The sequence below is a fragment of the Aspergillus bombycis genome (genome assembly GCF_001792695.1).
Source record: "Aspergillus bombycis strain NRRL26010 chromosome Unknown contig00017, whole genome shotgun sequence".
NCBI lineage: Eukaryota > Fungi > Ascomycota > Eurotiomycetes > Eurotiales > Aspergillaceae > Aspergillus > Aspergillus bombycis.
Genome location: NW_019170019.1, coordinates 282,528 through 301,529, shown reverse-complemented (window position 1 = coordinate 301,529; position 19,002 = coordinate 282,528). Strand labels below are relative to the sequence as shown.

General features: G+C 49.7%; 8 protein-coding genes across 8 annotated transcripts; 3 read left to right on the top strand and 5 right to left on the bottom strand.

Annotated features, from left to right (window-relative positions):
* Positions 1-2,372: 2,372 nt before the first annotated feature.
* Positions 2,373-6,353, top strand: ABOM_002193 (MFS multidrug transporter; the record flags this gene model as incomplete). Its single annotated transcript, XM_022529323.1, has 12 exons — positions 2,373-2,625; positions 2,717-3,206; positions 3,263-3,568; positions 3,623-3,775; positions 4,361-4,818; positions 4,873-4,950; positions 5,006-5,437; positions 5,490-5,639; positions 5,688-5,996; positions 6,049-6,143; positions 6,197-6,274; positions 6,339-6,353. 12 exons carry the CDS (start codon positions 2,373-2,375, stop codon positions 6,351-6,353), a joined length of 2,817 nt encoding a protein of 938 aa, XP_022392024.1.
* A 279-nt stretch (positions 6,354-6,632) lies between these two features.
* ABOM_002192 (TauD/TfdA family dioxygenase) lies at positions 6,633-7,698 on the bottom strand (the record flags this gene model as incomplete). Its single annotated transcript, XM_022529322.1, has 2 exons — positions 6,633-7,068; positions 7,121-7,698. Coding segments are annotated over 2 exons (1,014 nt in total), but the record flags the coding sequence as incomplete, so codon positions are not given.
* A 567-nt stretch (positions 7,699-8,265) lies between these two features.
* On the bottom strand, positions 8,266-9,523 carry ABOM_002191 (uncharacterized protein; the record flags this gene model as incomplete). The annotated part of the gene is made up of 3 exons (XM_022529321.1): positions 8,266-8,588; positions 8,988-9,336; positions 9,398-9,523. The coding sequence occupies 3 exons, from the start codon at positions 9,521-9,523 to the stop codon at positions 8,266-8,268; spliced, it is 798 nt and encodes a 265-aa protein (XP_022392026.1).
* A 986-nt stretch (positions 9,524-10,509) lies between these two features.
* Positions 10,510-12,489, top strand: ABOM_002190 (cytochrome P450; the record flags this gene model as incomplete). Its single annotated transcript, XM_022529320.1, has 7 exons — positions 10,510-10,912; positions 10,963-11,145; positions 11,213-11,547; positions 11,607-11,728; positions 11,791-12,074; positions 12,139-12,240; positions 12,296-12,489. 7 exons carry the CDS (start codon positions 10,510-10,512, stop codon positions 12,487-12,489), a joined length of 1,623 nt encoding a protein of 540 aa, XP_022392027.1.
* Positions 12,490-12,895: 406 nt separating this feature from the next.
* ABOM_002189 (SDR family oxidoreductase) lies at positions 12,896-13,868 on the bottom strand (the record flags this gene model as incomplete). The annotated part of the gene is made up of 3 exons (XM_022529319.1): positions 12,896-12,940; positions 13,002-13,351; positions 13,406-13,868. Coding segments are annotated over 3 exons (858 nt in total), but the record flags the coding sequence as incomplete, so codon positions are not given.
* A 1,570-nt stretch (positions 13,869-15,438) lies between these two features.
* Positions 15,439-15,871, bottom strand: ABOM_002188 (uncharacterized protein; the record flags this gene model as incomplete). Its single annotated transcript, XM_022529318.1, has 2 exons — positions 15,439-15,786; positions 15,860-15,871. The coding sequence occupies 2 exons, from the start codon at positions 15,869-15,871 to the stop codon at positions 15,439-15,441; spliced, it is 360 nt and encodes a 119-aa protein (XP_022391961.1).
* A 346-nt stretch (positions 15,872-16,217) lies between these two features.
* On the top strand, positions 16,218-16,888 carry ABOM_002187 (uncharacterized protein; the record flags this gene model as incomplete). Its single annotated transcript, XM_022529317.1, has 3 exons — positions 16,218-16,332; positions 16,415-16,646; positions 16,702-16,888. 3 exons carry the CDS (start codon positions 16,218-16,220, stop codon positions 16,886-16,888), a joined length of 534 nt encoding a protein of 177 aa, XP_022391934.1.
* A 274-nt stretch (positions 16,889-17,162) lies between these two features.
* ABOM_002186 (O-methyltransferase) lies at positions 17,163-18,629 on the bottom strand (the record flags this gene model as incomplete). The annotated part of the gene is made up of 6 exons (XM_022529316.1): positions 17,163-17,482; positions 17,538-17,970; positions 18,027-18,048; positions 18,108-18,231; positions 18,294-18,423; positions 18,474-18,629. The coding sequence occupies 6 exons, from the start codon at positions 18,627-18,629 to the stop codon at positions 17,163-17,165; spliced, it is 1,185 nt and encodes a 394-aa protein (XP_022391960.1).
* Positions 18,630-19,002: the final 373 nt, after the last annotated feature.

Here is a 19,002-nt window from a genome sequence, read left to right as displayed (position 1 = left end):
CGAATTTCTAACATCTCTTAATATAGACTATCTGAACAACCTCACCATGTTTCCTCCGTAAACGCACAGAAATCTTGGCACGAGGACCCGGGAGACAATCAGTTAGGTTATGGATATGATTGATATGATCTGATAGGGTGATTAATCGCAGCCCAACGATTGGAGTGCCGAGAGATGCCAAGCCCGTGACCGGTATATATTTTCTAATGATGGCAAATTGAAGCCCTAACGTTCTACCTCTCGTCGACTCAGGATTATGACCAGTAAACCCGCAGAGAAGCAGACCACTCTGGTTCAATCTGTCCCGGCGTCAGCGATCGAGGATGCAGAGCTTTCGTTTCTGTTTTCAAAGGATGAGCATAACCAAGGGTTTTGGACCGCCATGCGGCTGCACTGGCCCGCGGTGGGGTGGGGCTTGTTCATGAATCTGGTGAGAACTTTTCGAACAATATCCCTTTCAAAACACTTTGCTCAAGGTTGTAGGCAACTATTCTGAAGGGGATTGACGGGGGTGTAGTGAAAGGTCTCGTCGGTCTGGACGTGTTCAAAGAGACCTATGGCTACAATCACAACGGAACCTACATGATCGCCGCGCAGTGGCTGTCGGCCTTCAACTATGCCAATCTGCTCGGTGCTATCGTGGGCGCCCTCTGCTCTGGGGCTGCCTACAACCGCTTTGGGCCTCGTATCATGATCGCGATGTGTTCGTGCTTGTCCATCGCCTTCATCTTCATCCAGTTTTTCAGCCACACGCCGGCCCAGCTGTTTGTCGGGCAGCTGGTGAACGGCGCGGTGATCGCATTCTACCCAATTTGCGCCTCGGCGTACGTCGGCGAAGTGACCCCACTCGTCCTGCGAGGGTTTGCCGCCACCATGACCAACCTGGCGTTTTCTATCGGCTCCCTGGTCGCATCCGGCATCCTGAAGGGAACGGCATCGATGAACACCGAACTGTCCTACAAAATCCCCATTGCCACTCAGTGGGCATTGCCCTGTATCATGCTGTTCCTGGTCTTCTTCTGCCCGGATCCACCGTATTGGCTATGTCGCAAGGGCCGATACGACGCAGCGCGCGTATCGCTCCGTCGCCTGGCCACACCCAGCATAGACGTCTCGCGAAAGCTGGCGCATATTCGCGAGACACTCCGCCTGGAGGAGGAGTTCCAGGGCGACCGGCCCCACTACATGGAATGCTTCCGCGGGCCCAACTTCCGCCGACTGATGATTTGCGTGATGGCGTACAGCATGCAGGCGTTCACCGGCAATGTGTTTTTCATCAACTATGCCGTGCACTTCATGGAGCTGGCCGGGCTGGATTCCTCCGATGCCTTTTCCATGAACCTCGGTCTCACGGCCATTGGGTTCCTGGGCACCTGTATCTCTTGGCTGTTGCTATCGTATGTCGGTCGGCGCACCATGTACCTTTTCGGCTGCTCTTCGCTCGCCCTTCTGCTGTTTATCATCGGTGCCGTGGATCTCGCCCCGCGTCAAACCAACACGGTATGGGCCCAGTGCGGTCTGATGTTGGTCTGCACCTTTGTCTATGACCTCAGCCTCGGCCCGTTCTGCTACGTGCTGCTGGCCGAAGTGTCCTCCGCTGCTCTGCGAGGGTTTACCATCGCCTTGGCAACGGTGGCTTGTTTCGTGTGGTCGGTCGTCTTCGCGGTCGCTATCCCGTACGCCATGAATGAAGACGAGGCCGACTGGAAGGGGAAGATCGGCTTCCTCTTCTCGGGGCTCAGCGTTCTCTGTGTGATTTATGTGTACTGGTGTATGCCGGAAACCAAGGGGAGGACGTTCGAGGAGTTGGATATTCTGTTCGAGAGGAAAGTCCCCAGTCGGAAGTTCAAGTATTATAAGATTGACATTGATATTGACGGGAGGAGACTTGAGGAATAGATCGTGTGATGCATTATGACTCTAAGAATGAAGCTATGAGACTAGATTTGGCCGAGTATCCGAGACACTGTGAGAGAACGGCGCATATAGTATGTGATGCTATTGCTGCTTAGAAATCCAGGCAACGTAACCAGAGCGAAGTGGCAGGGAAACCTAACCACTCATATTGGCCAGAGCAGTCAATGGAAACGATTCCCTGACCCAAGCCTTTCCTCGATGTGGTAAATGTAGGCGATAACACCACCGGAGTGGTTTCAGAAGTGTCCTACGACGACTGTGATTGTCTGGGTGCCGGGATGGCAATATTGGTGCCCTATGGCGCAATGATTTGCTGCGCTGCCATTTGATGATGTGATTGTATGCTGCGGGGTATGCGCCGTCTTATATTTGTCGAGAAAGCACGCAGGAATCTACCTCTAGCTGAGTGTCTACCATAGCAAGTCTACTGGGAATCAGATCTCCTACACCTAACCATGTCGGTCGCCGTGCAGACTCTCGTTCAGCCTGATATCCAATACCATCCGGACTACGAAAAGTATACGGCACGGGCGGCGCACAGAAAGGCCACCGAGCAGCTGTCCAAGACCCTACCGGATGGATTTCCCCAGAAATTAGAGTCGCCCTTGGTGTGGGAGGGAAAGGACGTCGAGAAGCGGGATGACTGGATCTACAAGTTGAATGATGCGCAGAGGGAGGAAATTGACGCTGCACTGAAGAGCTTCCAGGGTATACCTTACCTTTCCCATCTCGCCATGCGCTCCATCACCGATCATATGCAGAGAAAGCGCGAACAATCACCCGTGCTAATTCCCCATAGCCCAGAATTTGAGCCTGGGCAATATTAACCAGGACACCTTCCCTTTGCCCAACCTTCGTCCAACCCTGCGATCGCTCTCGAATGAAATCCATAATGGCCGCGGATTCTTCGTCCTCCGCGGACTCGATATCGATCGCTACACTCGGGAGGAGAATATCATCATCTATGCAGGTGTATCATCGCACATCGGCAATATCCGCGGCCGCCAGGAGGACAGACGGTTTACGTCGAATGGTGGCTCGGTGGTCCTGTCGCATATCAAGGATTTGACGCGCACGAGTGAAGCGAATTCGATCGGCGCCCCGTCCAACACGGCAGATAAACAAGTGTTCCACACGGATTCGGGCGACATCATTTCCCTCCTTTGTCTCCATCCCGCCGCCGAGGGAGGTGAAAGCCAGATTTCCAGCAGTTGGTTGGTGTATAACATCCTGGCCAAGGAGAGGCCGGATTTGATCCGTACGTTGTCGGAGCCATGGCCGCTCGATGGGTGAGTCGTCGTAGGTTCGCAGGAAAGTGGCGATCGCTAATGCGAGAGAAAATCAGATTCAATGACCCCGTAAAGCCCTATACTACTCGTCCCCTTCTCTACCACCAAAATGCAACCGATACCACCCCCGAACGCGTTCTGATCCAATACGCCCGTCGTTATTTCACCGGATTCCTCGCCCAGCCGCGGTCGACCGACATTCCCCCGATTTCTGAGGCACAGGCCGAGGCGCTGGACGCGCTTCATTTCCTAGCCGAGGAGCACAGCGCCGCACTGGATTTCCAAAAGGGCGACGTCCAGTACATTAACAACCTCAGTATTTTCCATGCGCGGAAGGGATTCCGGGATGAGCCTGACAATGAGTAAGTGCATTCATCATATTTCCCGAGGGCTCTGTCGTGCTAACAAAAACGTAGACGCCATCTTTTGCGACTTTGGCTGCGCGATCCCGAGAATGCGTGGGCGACGCCGGAGCCTCTGCGTGAACGCTGGGAGAACGTATATGGGGACGTGAAGGTGGAGGAACAGATTTTCCCCTTGGAGCCGAAATTGCGAAAGACCGTGGGGAGGTAAGCAGACGATGACGTGGTTTCGGAGACTTCTGAGAAATCTCTTCAGTTTTTCTTTTTCCTCCGTCGGCTTTGGTGAGTCAAAAGGATTCGCGGTGGATTATTAAGGCTTCTCCGATTTGGAGATGAGGGGGAAAGTTTCCGCCCCGAATCGCTTTTTCCATATCCCGGGCAGTATCTTCAGCCGCCATGGCAGAGACCAATATTCCATAGCATCGACAGCAGCAACGTCGCAGGTGATGAACAGAAATAGTGTTCTAGAGCTCTCGAACGCGTGTAGAAAAGAGTATCAACCACGAGGAACATAGTAGAAACGATGAATAGGGCTACATAATTCAAACCCCGACGAGAACCAGTCTACTGAACTCTAGTTACTCCGGACGATAGGGCAGACTCCGGACCATGTGTGCGTCCAAGCTTCTCCAATTTTGTGCAAAATTGGGCACTTTCCTCGGAAGGCGTAAAATCTAGACCTGAAATGTAGATCATTATAAATTCGACAGCCCCAAGCTAGAATGTGACACATTCTGCCCTGGTAGAGACAAGATTTCCTGCACCTGTAGCCATGGGACTGTCACGCCCCAGTCCTCGTTCAAGCTCCGGCGAAACCGTCTGTTCTACAGATGTCGATGTCGAATGCAAAGATGCCCTTCCGACACAGGAAATCGAATATCTTTATCTCGAGCTCGAAACGCCGCTGCCGACGCCGCGGATCACATTGCCGCCCGGCCCCAACCAGTCCCCCGCGCCAGAATGTCCCGACATGAAGCAATACATTTCCCCGTTCCTCTGGCCCAAATGGCGAAAATCGATGATGACATGGATTTCTTGCGGTGTCACGGCCTTGGCCGGTTATTCAGCGGGGGAAGGTAATCCGGCCTCGACGGAGCTCACAGCGGAATGGGGGATCAGTGGTGTGGTATACAACCTGAGTATCACCATCTTTTGTATAGGGTTTGCCTTGGCGCCTATGGTTTTGGCTCCGTTTTCGGAGCTCAATGGGAGACGGCCAATCTTTGTTGTTAGTGGTGTCGTTTTCACAGGTGTGTTGGCCACAGGGAGCTACTTTCAGACTGATTCTGACTTACATTCTGTAGCGTGTATTATCGCTTGTGGTGGAACACATTTATTTGCTGGACTGCTTGTAGCGAGATTCTTCCAAGGTGTTGGCGCATGTATGTCGCTTCTTACACCTCGCGCATTTTCAGTATTTTGCTAATACATGGCCAGCGACATTCTCAACCATGGTCGGTGGTGTCATCAGTGATATCTACCATGCGGATGATCGCAACACTCCCATGGCTCTCTTCTCGGGCGCTGCCCTATTCGGTACCGGCCTCGCGCCACTCTTGTCGAGCGTGATTGTCTATCACACCACATGGCGCTGGATCTACTACTCGCATGCGATCGTGTCGGCTGTCTTCGTTGTCATCATCTTCTTTTTCTTCAAAGAAACCCGTGGCAGCGTCATTCTTAGTCGCAAAGCACACGCACTGAACAAATACTATGAAGCGCTTGAAGATGCAGGCCATTTCGGTGTAATCATGCCGGACGAGTCTGGAGAGAAACAGTGCACAAGACGGATTCGTTGGAAGGTCAAGAGCGACGAGCAACGGGCCTCCCTCGGACAAATGATCAGCATCTCCCTCTATCGGCCTTTTCGTATGTTCTGCCAGGGAATGATCCACAAATACCTACAACTAACTGTTGCCAGATATGCTTTTCACCGAGCCGGTCGTTTTCTTCTTCTCCCTTTGGGCAGCCTTCAGCTGGGCTGTGCTGTATCTCCAGTTCGGCTCCGTCCCGTTAATTTTCCAGACGAACCATGGTTTCAACGTTGAGCAATCGGGAGCCGTGTTCACATGTAGGTGAAGTCTGTCTCTTGTTCTTACAACCAAGCTAACAGGCATAGCGATGTGCGTCGCCGTGATCATTGCTACCCTCATCAGCATCTACCAGGAACGAGTCGTCAGCCGATTCGTGAAGCTTCCCAACACCCCAGAGAAACGTCTCTACTTTGCCTGTGTGCAGGCAGTGCTCATGCCCGCAGGCCTGTTCTGGTTCGGATGGTCCTCCTATCCGTCTGTGCATTGGATCGCTCCGGCTATGGCGGTCGGGTGTGCTACCATGGGCATTTTGTCGATTTATTTGGCGGTCTTTAACTATCTGGCTGATACATATCATCGGTTTGCCAGCTCAGCGATTGCCGCGCAGTCTTGCTGTAAGTTAACCCGTAGTGTTTGGGACAGGAGTATCTCTAACATTGTGTATAGGCCGGAATCTCTTGGGCGGTGTTTTTCCTCTTGTGACTCATGCTTTATTCACAAACCTGGGTTACCCCGCTGCTTCTAGCTTGCTGGGTGGAATTGTAAGTCCATCTAGACTAAGTAGTAACTTCGAATGTTGAACTAATGTTCCCAGGGAGCCGCCCTGACACTTGTACCATGGGTCCTGTCCTTCTATGGGCCCAAGATCCGAGCGAAGAGCAAGCTTGCCAGCGTAAGTTTCACAAACCCTGTTCTTCTATTCTTTTCTTTTCGTTCAGACTATTGACGATTAACAGGAACTTGCGCATTGATTTACGCATTCATACGTGTTGAAAATAACGGCTCATGACCTGACTAATGTCTCATGAGCCATCTTCAGGATTTAATTGCATTGGGTTGAAGAGCACATAGATATAGACCATCTTGATACCAGCTTGTGCTTAGCATCGTATACCCTTATTATTACGCGTTTCTGCGATCTCCACTGGATATGGGATTAATGAAATATAATGAACTCGAATATAAGTTAGAAATCTACAAGTTCCACATCTGTATCATAAACACATCGCTTCATATACCACAGATAGCACTCAATCCCTCATCCCAACCGGCGCCTCCCCGGCCGCCAGATTACACTGTCGAAACAGTCTCACCTCATCATCCCCAAATGCCCCCACCACGGAATGCAACACGCCTCGGTTATGGAACAAGACCAGGTCCCCCTCTTCCCAGTCATGCGCGTACACATGTTTCGGGCTGATACCCGGACGCTGCAACCGGTAGACGATTTCCCGGACACGGGCGAGATCATCAATCACGCTGCCGTCTTTCTGGTGGATCTTCCGCACAGCGGAGGGGTGGATCTGCAGCGCGGGTTTCCCTGTAACCGGGTTCTTCCAGACCATGGGCAGGATCATGATCTTTGATTGGTCGATGGGCGGGAGTTCGGATTCAGGTAGTTCGAGGCCTTCGGAGTAGAGGCCGAGTCCTGTCGGGAGGGAGCGCGCGGGGCTCATCCAGATGTATCTGGATGGTGTTAGCTTTTATTAGAAGGTGTAGAGGTTGAGAAGTGACTTACGGGTGAGGTGCATATTCAACTTTGCTCCCCAACACAAACTCCTTGTCCTCATCGGACAACATCTCAAACATCCGCTCCCCAGTGACAAAGGCTGTCGTTCCGAGGGGCACATCCATCGTCTCATTTGATTCGTCATCATACCGGAGTGTCTGTCGTCGACCCTTCGGGACCTTCACCGCAAGTAACGTCGTTACCTTCGGGGGATAATACTCATACAGCGCAGCATCGATATGCCATCTGTAGAACCGGGTGAAATCATAATCCTCTTCCGGGGGAATCACATCGCGGTGGAAGGTCTTGTGATGTGGGTGTTTCAATTGGAAGTTGGATAGACCTTCGTAGGAGTCGATGGAGCCATGGCCGATGATTTGGACTTGCGGCTGATGTGGTACGGTCTTTAGGTCTGGGTGCAGGATGCTTCGCTTTGCATCAATTGTTTTGCCGTGTCCGTATTGGGTGGAGGAGGGGTCGAAGCGTTGGGTGAGGAGGTACTGGGCTCTTGGGGAGAGGTGGTGTTGGTTTTTGAAGACTACTACTTGGTGATTGTAGAGGGCGGAATGGATTGTCGAGAAGGTTTCGTCTGTAGATCATGAGTTTCTTCTCGTTGATGTAGGTAGAAAGGTGAGTAGTTCATACCGGTTAGATTCTCGAGATCGATGTTGTCAATGACGGCGCCGAAGTTAATGTCGGATCCCGCCGGGGGAGGAAGTGGTTGCAGAGTTGCTGGCATGGTAATTATGTATAGGTCCTAAAGCAGTCCAAATTCATCAGATTGAAGCTGGGATGTCAACACGGACCACCACTTATACTCGCCGATGCTCTCGGTGACGGTCAGTCCCGATCCACGGGCCATGCCGATGCCGCACCTTATCAGCGATAAGCATAATTCTTATCGGATTTTATCAGGGCGACCCTTCCATGTGTCCGGGTATATCTGTTACCATTATCATTGCCGAGGTTGAATCATTTCATTTGTTGCATAATGGGGTAATAGATACGAGACAGGGCAGATAATCTCGTAACTTGATGTATTCTCGTGAAAAAAAAAAAATAAAAAAAAAAATAGGTTAGACCAGTTTCTATAGCCTCTTCGTTCTGACAGAAAATTCCAAATGTTGCCGTAAACCATGTAGACCATTTTGCACTTAAATCATGTGTAGCTCGGGAGTCAACGTATATCTCTTTGCCGATGTGCACCACTTCAGATGCGTCTCTGTAATCATAAGTTGCATGTCTGCAAGACCGCACTCGAGGGCATGCTCAGGCATCCCGATAGCCCTCTGCTGAATATTTGCGTGTCTTTCCAACACACGCCCCATTAGGTGGTTGTGCAAGGCACAGATATTGTTAGTGGCAACCTGAAGAGTTGTATCCTCCCCTGCGCATGTGTTTTGGCCCCCAATCTGTGCAGCATTCACAATAACCGCATTCATTTGCTCCTCTTCTTGGATATCCTTCTCCAGACCAACTAGGTCATTTTGGAGACCAAGTATAGCGCAAGCATCGCTCTCCATATCTGTTATTTCTGTCGACCACTGGTGGTCGTTTGTTTCGAGTATGCTCCTGACCAGCGTAAAAAAGGGGGATATCCCGATCGTCCGGCGACGTATGCTCATATATGTCTCCAGGTTATATGGCAAGGCACCTTGACTATAACCGATTTCATCAAGCAGCCCCTCGAGTATAGTACAGACACTCTCCAAGAAACGTCGGCCTGCCTCTGTAGACAGATGTGTTAAACAATGCTGCTTAAAGGCGATGAAATACCGAACGACAGTAGGCTGAGGCGAAGAGGGATGGCCTTGCAGTTCTACTATCAGTATCGTCGCTAGCGACACCATTCGCAAGTTCCCCCAGCATCACTTACATTCTTCTCGCAGAACCTGTATTGAATGGTTGAGAACAGCAGTCGCCTCATCAGGCATCATGTCTTCGATTATATCATCAGTGGAACACAATGTCCCGAGCCATGCAGCCATGCAGGTCCGGATATGGGTGGCCCGTATATCCGGGAAGAGCAGAGCGATCGTTCGAACCTCACTGATACATTGACGTAGAATCGACAATTCATCTCCATTGTCCTGGGATGGCGTAGAGTACCGATATTTTAGATGTGAGTAAAACACATCTAGGATACCGGTGTTATTCTCCGAGGGCTGCCCTTCTTGGTCTAGGGGGGTCAGTATCTCGGTTACTCTGAAGTCCGGAATATCCAGCTATACAAGCATATTAGTATTGTTTGCTATTGATGTAGACGCAGGCTTCTTTGTTGCTTACGCGTAGGGGGATACCAAGACGCTTAAGCTGGATGCTATTCGTTCGCATTGAATGCTTTGCTTTCTTTCTCGTGTAATCACGCAGGCCTTGTTCTATTATGCGCTTAATTGCAGATGATGGGTTCATATTTGCTGTTGTTCGGGAGATGAATATGACGTGCGAGGCTAACGACAATCCTGTATCAAACAAGATTCGGTGCAGTACTTTTATAAGGTTTTTGTTGAAAACAAGGTTGATATGGCAAGACCCTACACATCCACCTTTAAATAGAAGCCACATACGAGTAGATAGGTCCACTGGTAAACACCGCGGATAATCCCTAGCGCCATATGACCTAGCAGGCAACCAATATGACCGACGATCGATCGCTCAGCCGTACTGAACAGTATCGCATAATGAGCAGCAGTAGAAGGCCCGAAAGCTCTTCAGCCACAGCTGGCTCTCTGCCTGCACTGTTGTCTATGGAAGGAATATGATCGTCAGAATCGTGACCGCAGAGCCAAGAAAAGACTAGTGAAGACAGTTGACACTCGGAGTAGATTGAGTTTGCCACTCATGCTGTACTAGGCTTGCCCAGGACAGCTGGTGGTCCAGAAATACCCCTAACAGTCAACCGTAGAATACCAAGCTCACAAGTGGGACCGAAGGATCCAGGGAGAGATCCCACTGCGATTGCTGCATGTGATGTGAATGATCAAGTGTCTCGGTGCGTTATCCTAATTAGCGTAATCAAAGGAAACTGCGACCCACAGTAGGTGGTATTTGGCAGTGTTTGGCCATTATTTTACGTACTAGTTGCCACTAGCTACGCTGAGCTCAGCTGTGGAATGAAGGATCACGATTCTGACCAGGTTATTTGCAAATGGCCACCTAGTGTAGAGCATTGTGGGGAGAAAGCTGAACAAGCCCGCTATCAGCCGCACCGTTGTATTAAAAGTATTCCATGTAGAGATATCCTAGGCCAAAATGCGATCCACACATATTAATGACAGAGCCAGTCGACCTTTTACGTTTAGGCTCCCACACACGAGATTCCTCAGCAGCTCTACACACGCAGACACCCCAACGCCATTCGGAGACCCAGCAGCACTGGTTGGTGAACAGTCAAAATCATGCTCACGCAGGGCTCACTGCCGCTGATTGCGACACTTAGCGGTGTTTCACTTCATACTTTCATATACAGGTTTGGGGAATGGGACACGACTTCTGTGCTCCTCGTGCAAATCTATACCTTCATCTTCGTGGGCGGCAATCTAGCACTTTACCTCGATTTATTGACATCGACTGGGCTCGGGCTCTCACCCGTGGCCTTCTCGAGCCTCTGTGGTTACCATGTCTTGGGTGTTTACACTAGCATGCTCGTTTATCGATTATTGTTCCATAGACTCCGGAGATTTCCTGGCCCGTTCTTTGGCCGTCTGACAAATTTCTATGCGACAACATTGTCGATGAATCTACAGAAGCCCAGAGAAGTCCAGAAGGTTCATCGTGAATATGGAGACTATGTCCGGCTGGGTGAGTACCTAACTACAGCAATATCATACTGTCTAATTTTGCGAGCCCAGGTCCATGCGAGCTATCCATTGCGGATCCACAGGCAGTGAAGGTAATATATGGTACCCAGTCTTCTGTGACCAAGGGCCCATGGTATACGCTACTGGAACCGCGCGTGCCTCTCTTCATGGCGAGGGATAAGCAAGAGCATGCACGCCGTCGAAAGGTTTGGGATCAGGGGTTTAGCACCAAAGGTACGAAATGGACTATTATCAAAACCCTGTTAACCAATCGACCTGACATCATCGACTATCACCCTAGCACTCCACGATTACGAGCCCAGAGTATCAAAATACACCGATCAGCTTCTCCAGGTCATTCATAAAAATGCCGGGAAGCCGATAAATATCACCCCGTGGTTCACCTATTTTTCCTTCGACGTCATGGTCGATCTTTCTTTTGGCAAAACTTCCAACATGCTGGTTGATGGGACCGAATCTTACATTCTGCGGACAATCCGCACAGACATGGCCAAGGTTGCTTATTTCAGCCACTTGCCTTGGCTTTTCCCTTTTACCAAAAGAGTGCCATTTTTGAACAGCAACTACCTTCGCTTTTGGGAATGGATAGCTAACCAAATCTCTGAGAGGGCCGAGGTAAGGCCTTACAAAGGAAAGACTCTGTTTGCTACTGATGTGCTGATTGTCGTAAGCAGTGCGAACATGAACGACCTGACGTCTTTTCCTGGATTCTTAATGAATACCGCCAGGGGCTACAGTTGCACCAAGATACGCTGAATCTACACGGAGATGCTCATCTGATCGTCGTGGCCGGAAGGTACGTAGACTCACACCAACAATGTTCTCAGATAAGGGGGCGACACGACTAAAAGACATTAGTGACACAGTAGCTACCTCCCTCACCAATGTTTTCTGCCATCTTGCTTGTAACCCAGCGATCGTTAAAGAACTTCAATCTCGCCTAGACGCACTCCCAGATCTCGAATCTCACTGGCTGGCCCAGATTGACTTGTTTGACGCTATCCTCAACGAGACATGGCGGCTTCAGTCTCCCAACCCGTCTGGATTACAGCGCGTCACGCCGGCGGAAGGGCTAAAGATCGGCGATAAGTTCATACCCGGGAATGTCGTTGTACAGGTTCCTACGTACACTGTGTATCGAGGTGAGTAGATACCTCCATAAAGACAGCTGCCAAACAATGCTGATTCGTTCCATCCTGGTCACAGACAGCCGCGCATTCGAGCGCCCGGACGAATTCATTCCCGAACGATGGACAAGTCGTCCTGAGCTTGTGAAGGATCGCTCTGCTTTTATTCCGTTCGGCTCAGGTATGTCTCATGTGCTTTCCCAGCTGACAGAATTCTCCTCTTACTGTGTGAGAAGGACCCTACGCATGTGTCGGGAAACGACTCGCCTCGATGGAACTACGACGCGTCATCGCCGTGATACTCCATAGTTATGATGTTACTTTAGCACCAGGGCAGTCTGCGAAGGCCTTTTGGGAGGGCCAGCTGGACACTTTTACGCTGGTGGCGCCGTCATTGGAATTGGTGTTTACGAGGAGGGAACAGGTTTGATGCAACTAAAGGTAGCCTACGCAGACTACATGATTGTTCTGTGAGGAATCTTTGACAATGTTCAATGTGACTCTGGGTAGCAGGGACAATCTTGATCAAGTTTGGCACAAATGCCTGGCCGGTCTTCCGGTTGGGTTGAACCGTTGAACCGTTGAACCGCAGGGTTCAACCCAACCAAACCCGGCCCGAACCACCGGCACAACGGAGCTTCATGTATACGGCGTCAGCCACAGTCGGTTCTAGCACACAGAGTGTGACGTCTTAAATGAACATGACCTTGCAGCTGTAAATAAGTGACTCGACTTGAATTTATACACGACTGTATCATCTAACTACTTGACTTTCTGTATTTGTAAAAGGAAAAACGTCAAAGCCCACATTCTACGAAATATGACACCAAGCTCGCTCAGCTCAGCTTGTTCAGACCAGAACCAGGGAACGTCAAGCGGTCCTAAATATCCAGACGTGAGCACAATCAACCCCAATTCCGGGAATGAAGGGCGACTACTTACCAGTAGCCAAGTTGGAACAACAGTATACAATACCCGTGCCACGGTCGACATCGTTCCTCTGAAAATCGTACCAGTGGCTCCACCAAGAACATCATTCGCGACCTTCCTAGCAAACTCGGCAGGGGGCATAGCTCCATGAACTAATTTTCCACTTGCCAAACCTTCAATCTCTTCTGAGGCTGCTTTGTAGATGGAGTCGGGAGGTAGGAGACCCTCCTCTACAGGCCTGAAGATGTGGGTCTGTACCGTTCCCGCAGCTACAGTGACAACCCTAACACCAAATGGGGCCAGTTCCTGACGGATGGTATGGGTGTAAGCATCCACAGCTGCCTTTGAGGCGTTATAAAAGCCTAAGCGACATCAGCAAGGCAAGGTTCGAAAATGGCATCAAGGTGGAGACGAACTTAGCCAGGGGGAGTGGAAGAAGGCAGAGAGGGATGCAATATTGACGATGGTTCCTTTGGTTGCGAGGATCAGGGGCGAAAAGGCTTGCGTGACAGCAACTACACCCCACACATTGACATCGAACAGCTTTTTTGCATCTTCAAGGCTCGTATCCAAAGCGGGCAAGACCAGGCTCTGACCCGAGTTGTTGATCAGATAGTTCAGCTTACCGCCTGTCTTGGCGGTGACGGCCTCGACGGCGGATTCGATGCTTTTCGAGTCGGTCACGTCGAGCTCCAGGAGACTGACGTTGGGCAGTTTCTCCAGGTGTGCCATCTTGGATATCGAGCGTGCTGTCGCGAAAACATGCATTCCGCGTTCGTGGAATGTTTCGGCCAATGCCGAGCCAATTCCACCTGCGCTACATCCGGTGATGAGGACGGATTGAAGGAAGTTTGTCTCAGACGTCATCTTGGTAGAATTACTGCAAATCAATGTCAAGGTCAGGGAATGCACAGAAAGAAAGCTGTGAGGTCAAACTGAGGCTTGACGCGAATAAGCGCTAAGGGTTAGTTCAGTAACTTACGCTCGATTTAGTCCGCCGTATTTACTACGGACTAAATCGCTGTTTCAGACAGTAGACATTTCTTACCGAAACCCGAGCGTTTTACATAAAGCCACGACTACCACGCACTTCCCAAATCTATTTATCACTCCTACTCCCGGGATACTAGTAATCTAGTATTATACTAGGGACCCAGGTGGGTTAAAGATCTAGTACTAGCAGTCTCTAAAGACTTTACAAGGCGGTAAAAAGGCAGATATATCTCGCAACCGGACTAGTCGATAATCGAGAGCTTTATCTTATAGCCATACTATGGACAATTGGTCAGCAAAATAGTGCGTTGGTATTGGTAAAATTGGTGATATTTTACATTGTCCAGAAACCTCGAGTGAGTCCACCGTAAGACCGATCCCGTGAGTACACTGAAGACCTACAGTCGAAGACATCCTTCAAGACAATTAGGTGATCATTTGTAATCAACTCCCTAGTTATTGTAGTAAGTCTAGCGTACATCCGTACAAATGACTAGACTCTAGACCTTACTCAGCCCCTTGGTTCTCACGTGTGTGGGGGCGAGATATTCAATTCGATTCCCAGTACAGAACTCCCTTCACAAGGGCTAGCCCGTCCTCCAAACCACATTGGTTACGGTCCAGATGAGAGCCAGCAGCCTGAGGGTTTAGCTACGCTGCTTGGGCTGATCTTGGACAATGAGGATTGAAACTCTCTGTACTCCATTGAGTGGGATGGGCTCTGATGGACGCGTCATATCTAAAACTATATAAATAATGTTACGCTGATTACAACCTCTAATCATCCAGCTACTCTGGATCTATTTGGAGAGCGAATGGGTGGGCTGTCCCAATACTGCCAATCTTTGTCTGTCATTATGGAATAACTCTCTTTCCGTATTCATCGACTGCTTGCCTAAAACCACATCACGGGGGCGCACCTTCGGACCCATACCATTTGTGAAAGTGAGTTACATCCCCTTTCCATATTTCATGAAGGGCTCTACAATTCAAACAGGGACCCCACAAACTTTGCCATATAGGGCCTGAGAACGTATCATCATACTGTGGTGCACTTAAATATCCCTACTCAACGCTAGTCCGTAGATATTCTGTGGCGCCTCATGTCCCCTATATCGAATTAGTAGCCTTACATCTAGCTCAAAGGATACTTATACAGACCTTAACAGAAAGCGAAACAGGCAAGTCTCGGCGCACCGGCCGAACTGTGCACCTTCTAAGACATGCTTATTCTGAAGACTCGGAGAAACTCGCTGACTCCATCCAGCAAGCCTCAACGGCTCACAAGCGCTCAGGTTAAAACGAGCTCTATTTAAAATATGAAGCTAAGATCCCGCCTGCCTCTTACCTGCTCTATAGCCACAACAGAACTCAAGACTGGAATGCCTCAAAGTAAGGTGGTAGTGTTTGCTATCGCCAGGAATACCATGTGTCACCCGATGAAAGGAACGACCATTTACTCGTTGTGCTCCTTATCCTCGTCAACTTCGAGAGGCTCGATTTCCTTCACTTTCAGCGCTCTTTCTCCCTTGGTAGTCGTAGTTTGGAGTATATCCAGCAACCCTGTGGGTTTGATAATTTCCCAGACCGTGTCGTTCAACACATTCCAGATATAGCATCGCTCACCCGATTGGAACATACACTGGGCATTCCCCGTGTCACGCTCGGCGGTCATAATAACCTGTGGCCCTGACAACCCAAACCTTCTCCCCATATCCTGGCCTTGACTTCTATGGTCTTTCCATAGCAGGTCGAACTGGATTTCGGCGGGATCGGTGGTCCACTCGTCCGGGATACTCTCTAGCTGGAGCGACGATATTAAAAACTTTTTGCTTCTTTGTTCATAGCCTTCAGAAGTACCTTGAATGTTAACTTACAGGGAGATTCATAATGCTGCGATCGTAGAATTCAATTATCGAGAAGGGATGGCCGGAGAGTAATGGGTACAGGATTTCGAATGTTCAAATGTAAGGATGATGTCGTAGGCGGAGGTTCACGTGGCCTCGACAGAAGGGGGTAAACAGCGGAAACCCCGTATGTTCATTTATTGATATATGGCATACAAGTCGTAGTCTATGCTCCCCAGGGAACATATGTTTACTTAAGAGACTCGGTACGTACTGCTTCCAATCCTTTGGAACTTGCCAGTGAATTGGCTCCCTCTAGTCATTCCTCTTGTTCCTCGATTCCCGGCTCGATCCCGAATAGTTTCAATACCTTGTTTCTGGTAACACCATGCTAGGCCAGAATTCGGATGAGAAGCCGCCACCTCATGTCCAAGATGCTGAAATTGATGAAGATGTGGAAACTCTTGAAGGATATATAATGATTGCAGTCCAGATGAGAGCAAGTACTATACAAGAACTTTTATTATGATCGACGCGCTGGATGAATGAGAGTGGCTTATGATGATCGGGGCCTGTTCCTATAAGAGATCCTCAATCTTCAAGAAAAGGCCAAGGTGAGCCTTTTTGCAACCTCTCGGTTTATCTGGGAAGTTGAGAGAAAGTTTGAGAAAGCTATCAGGCTTGAAATTCGCGCCACTGATGTAGATGTGCAAATGTACCTTCATCACCAATTGCAGACCTGCCCATCCTTGATTTCAACCAACGATATCCTCAAGGAAACAATAGCCAAGAAGATCATGCAAGCAGTTGATGGAATGTATGTATAGCTTCCAGAGAACAGGAGATGAATAAGCCATATTAATACTGACCAGGTTTCTTCTCGCGCGTCCTTGTGTTGCCTTCCTGACCGCTGAGACCACACCCAAGGCAATAAAAGTGGCACATCAGGAGTGGAAAACTATGATCCAGGCAGCGGATAACGACAAGAGGTCCAAAGTACTAGACAATGTTTATGAACAAGCCATGCTGCGGGTTCAAGGCCAAGCCAAAGACCGCTAGGAGCTTGCCAGGCGAGCTTTGTCTTTTATCGCCTGTGGGAAGAGCCGCCGATTATATCGCATGCATTTATGGCCCTCGCTGGTGGCAGACTGGAGAGGACCCGACCGTTATTGTAATTTGATTGATTTCCAGTTTGCCATATAGAGGATTATCAGTAACATGGGAAGAGGTGTAGAGTGCATTGAATGAGTTTAACTTGTCTAACTATAATATACAGCATTCGTCATGTCAAGCGTTCACTTAGTTAGGCTTTCATGGCAAAGAAGTACACTAGTTAGTTCCGCTGGACCCGTGTCTCCAAGACCGACTCATTTCCCCTGGCAGAGTGCCAGATTTTCACTAATTCAAGGCCAACGATACCGAAAAGGTTCTTCCACTGAGACACCGTACGTTCCAACCCGGCAGTGTGGAGCCACATGAGGATGTCCATTTCTGCAGCCCTGAGCTCCGCCCCAGTGTCGGGCAGGACGTAATCATCGATCAACAAGGTAGAATACTCAGGATCCATGGCTTCAACAATTCGTGAGAGAATTTGGGCGCTCTTGGCATCAGACCAGTTGTGCAGCACATCGCGAAGGAAGTATGCACGAGCTCCTATGAACCGTACTTCAGCTACGGGGCCGTCATAGCAGTGAACATTTATACATACCTTTCACCGGCTGTGGTGTGAAGAAGTCGTATTCCATCGCTTCAATGCCCGCAGGCAACTTATCAATGCGTCGAAGCGTCAAGGGCAGGTCCTGAAGCACTAAGCGACCTGGAATGTCCGGACATCTCTCCTTGAATCGGATCAACTCCTGACCGGGCCCTCCACCAACATCAACCATCAAGCTCGCATTGGGGTCATGGCGGGCATCGGCGAACTTCTCCGCAGCGGGATAGATTTCGAACCATTGGGGCAAATTGGCCACTCGACGCGATGCCATGTAGTCATCGAATGCCTGCTTCTGCTCCGGGTTCTTCTCCAATAGCCCGAAGATGACATCGGTACCATGGGCATATTTGAATAAGGTAGTTGCCCCCGGCTCGTCGGCAAATTGCTGGATGCCCGGGCCTCGCATGTACTCGACAAGCCTCCCACCCTACCACGGCCCAGTTAGCTCGTTCATGTCATACAGAGAGTCGGCGAAGTACATACCATTCCGAAGTCCAAATCAAAACTGGAAAGAGTCAGTCTGATAGTTCACTGGTTAGTATCTGGAGGTCTAGGCTCACATACTGATGCTTTTCGGCAGCTATAGATCCGGGCAAAACCTTGAAGTGTGTTTTTTCATTGGCAGCGTAGGTCTCGTTACGCACCTCATCACATAGACCAACAGCTGTCAGAACACGCATGACACGCACTGTACAATTATACGTCTAATTAGTCTTATCGCCGAAAGCTATACCCAGCTTCTGATCTTACCTATAAGCAAAAGGTTCTCTCCAGTCTTGCTTGCGATCTCGGACGCTGTGATAGGCGCGCCATCTCGGGCTGCGAGAAGATGAAGAAATTGTTTCTCGATGGCGACGCGTATTGATATGTTCTGCATAATCTGGACAACGTAAGTGAAAATCGTCGCAATTTAACTTGCACCCCACGTACCTGGAAGTTGAACCGTGAGGTCGTCTCTACTGGTGTTTCCACTGCTAGCTGCAACGCGCGAATTGCTCCCAAAAGTTCGCCATGTGCATTTTTGTCGCCAGCTGCCTCAGCTGCTACAAGCCTCTGAACTTCCGCGAGTTCCCTAGATACTGCCATTGTGGGGTTTCCTTCTGTTAATCGAGGTCTACAGTAAAGAATTAGGAAGGAGGGGAGGTGCGGCGCAGTTAGAAGCCAGGTGAATTGTAGTGCGGACTATAGGTCAAGCTTATATTACCCGTTGGCCTTCAATACGTCAATTTAATTCCCTTCGCACGATCTGCAATGACAGAATGACGTGTAAGCGAAGTAATCCCAACCAATTCCGGTCTTATGTCGTTTTGCCTCAGCCCCGGTTTCGGGCTCCAGCTTTAAATGGGGGAGTTCCGGTCTAATATAAAGCGAAAGCCAATTCTCTAGCTTGCTCATGTTGTCTCATTTATTTATATTGGCTAGAAACGGGATGGGCAAGGTTCCATTGGGAACTAAGACT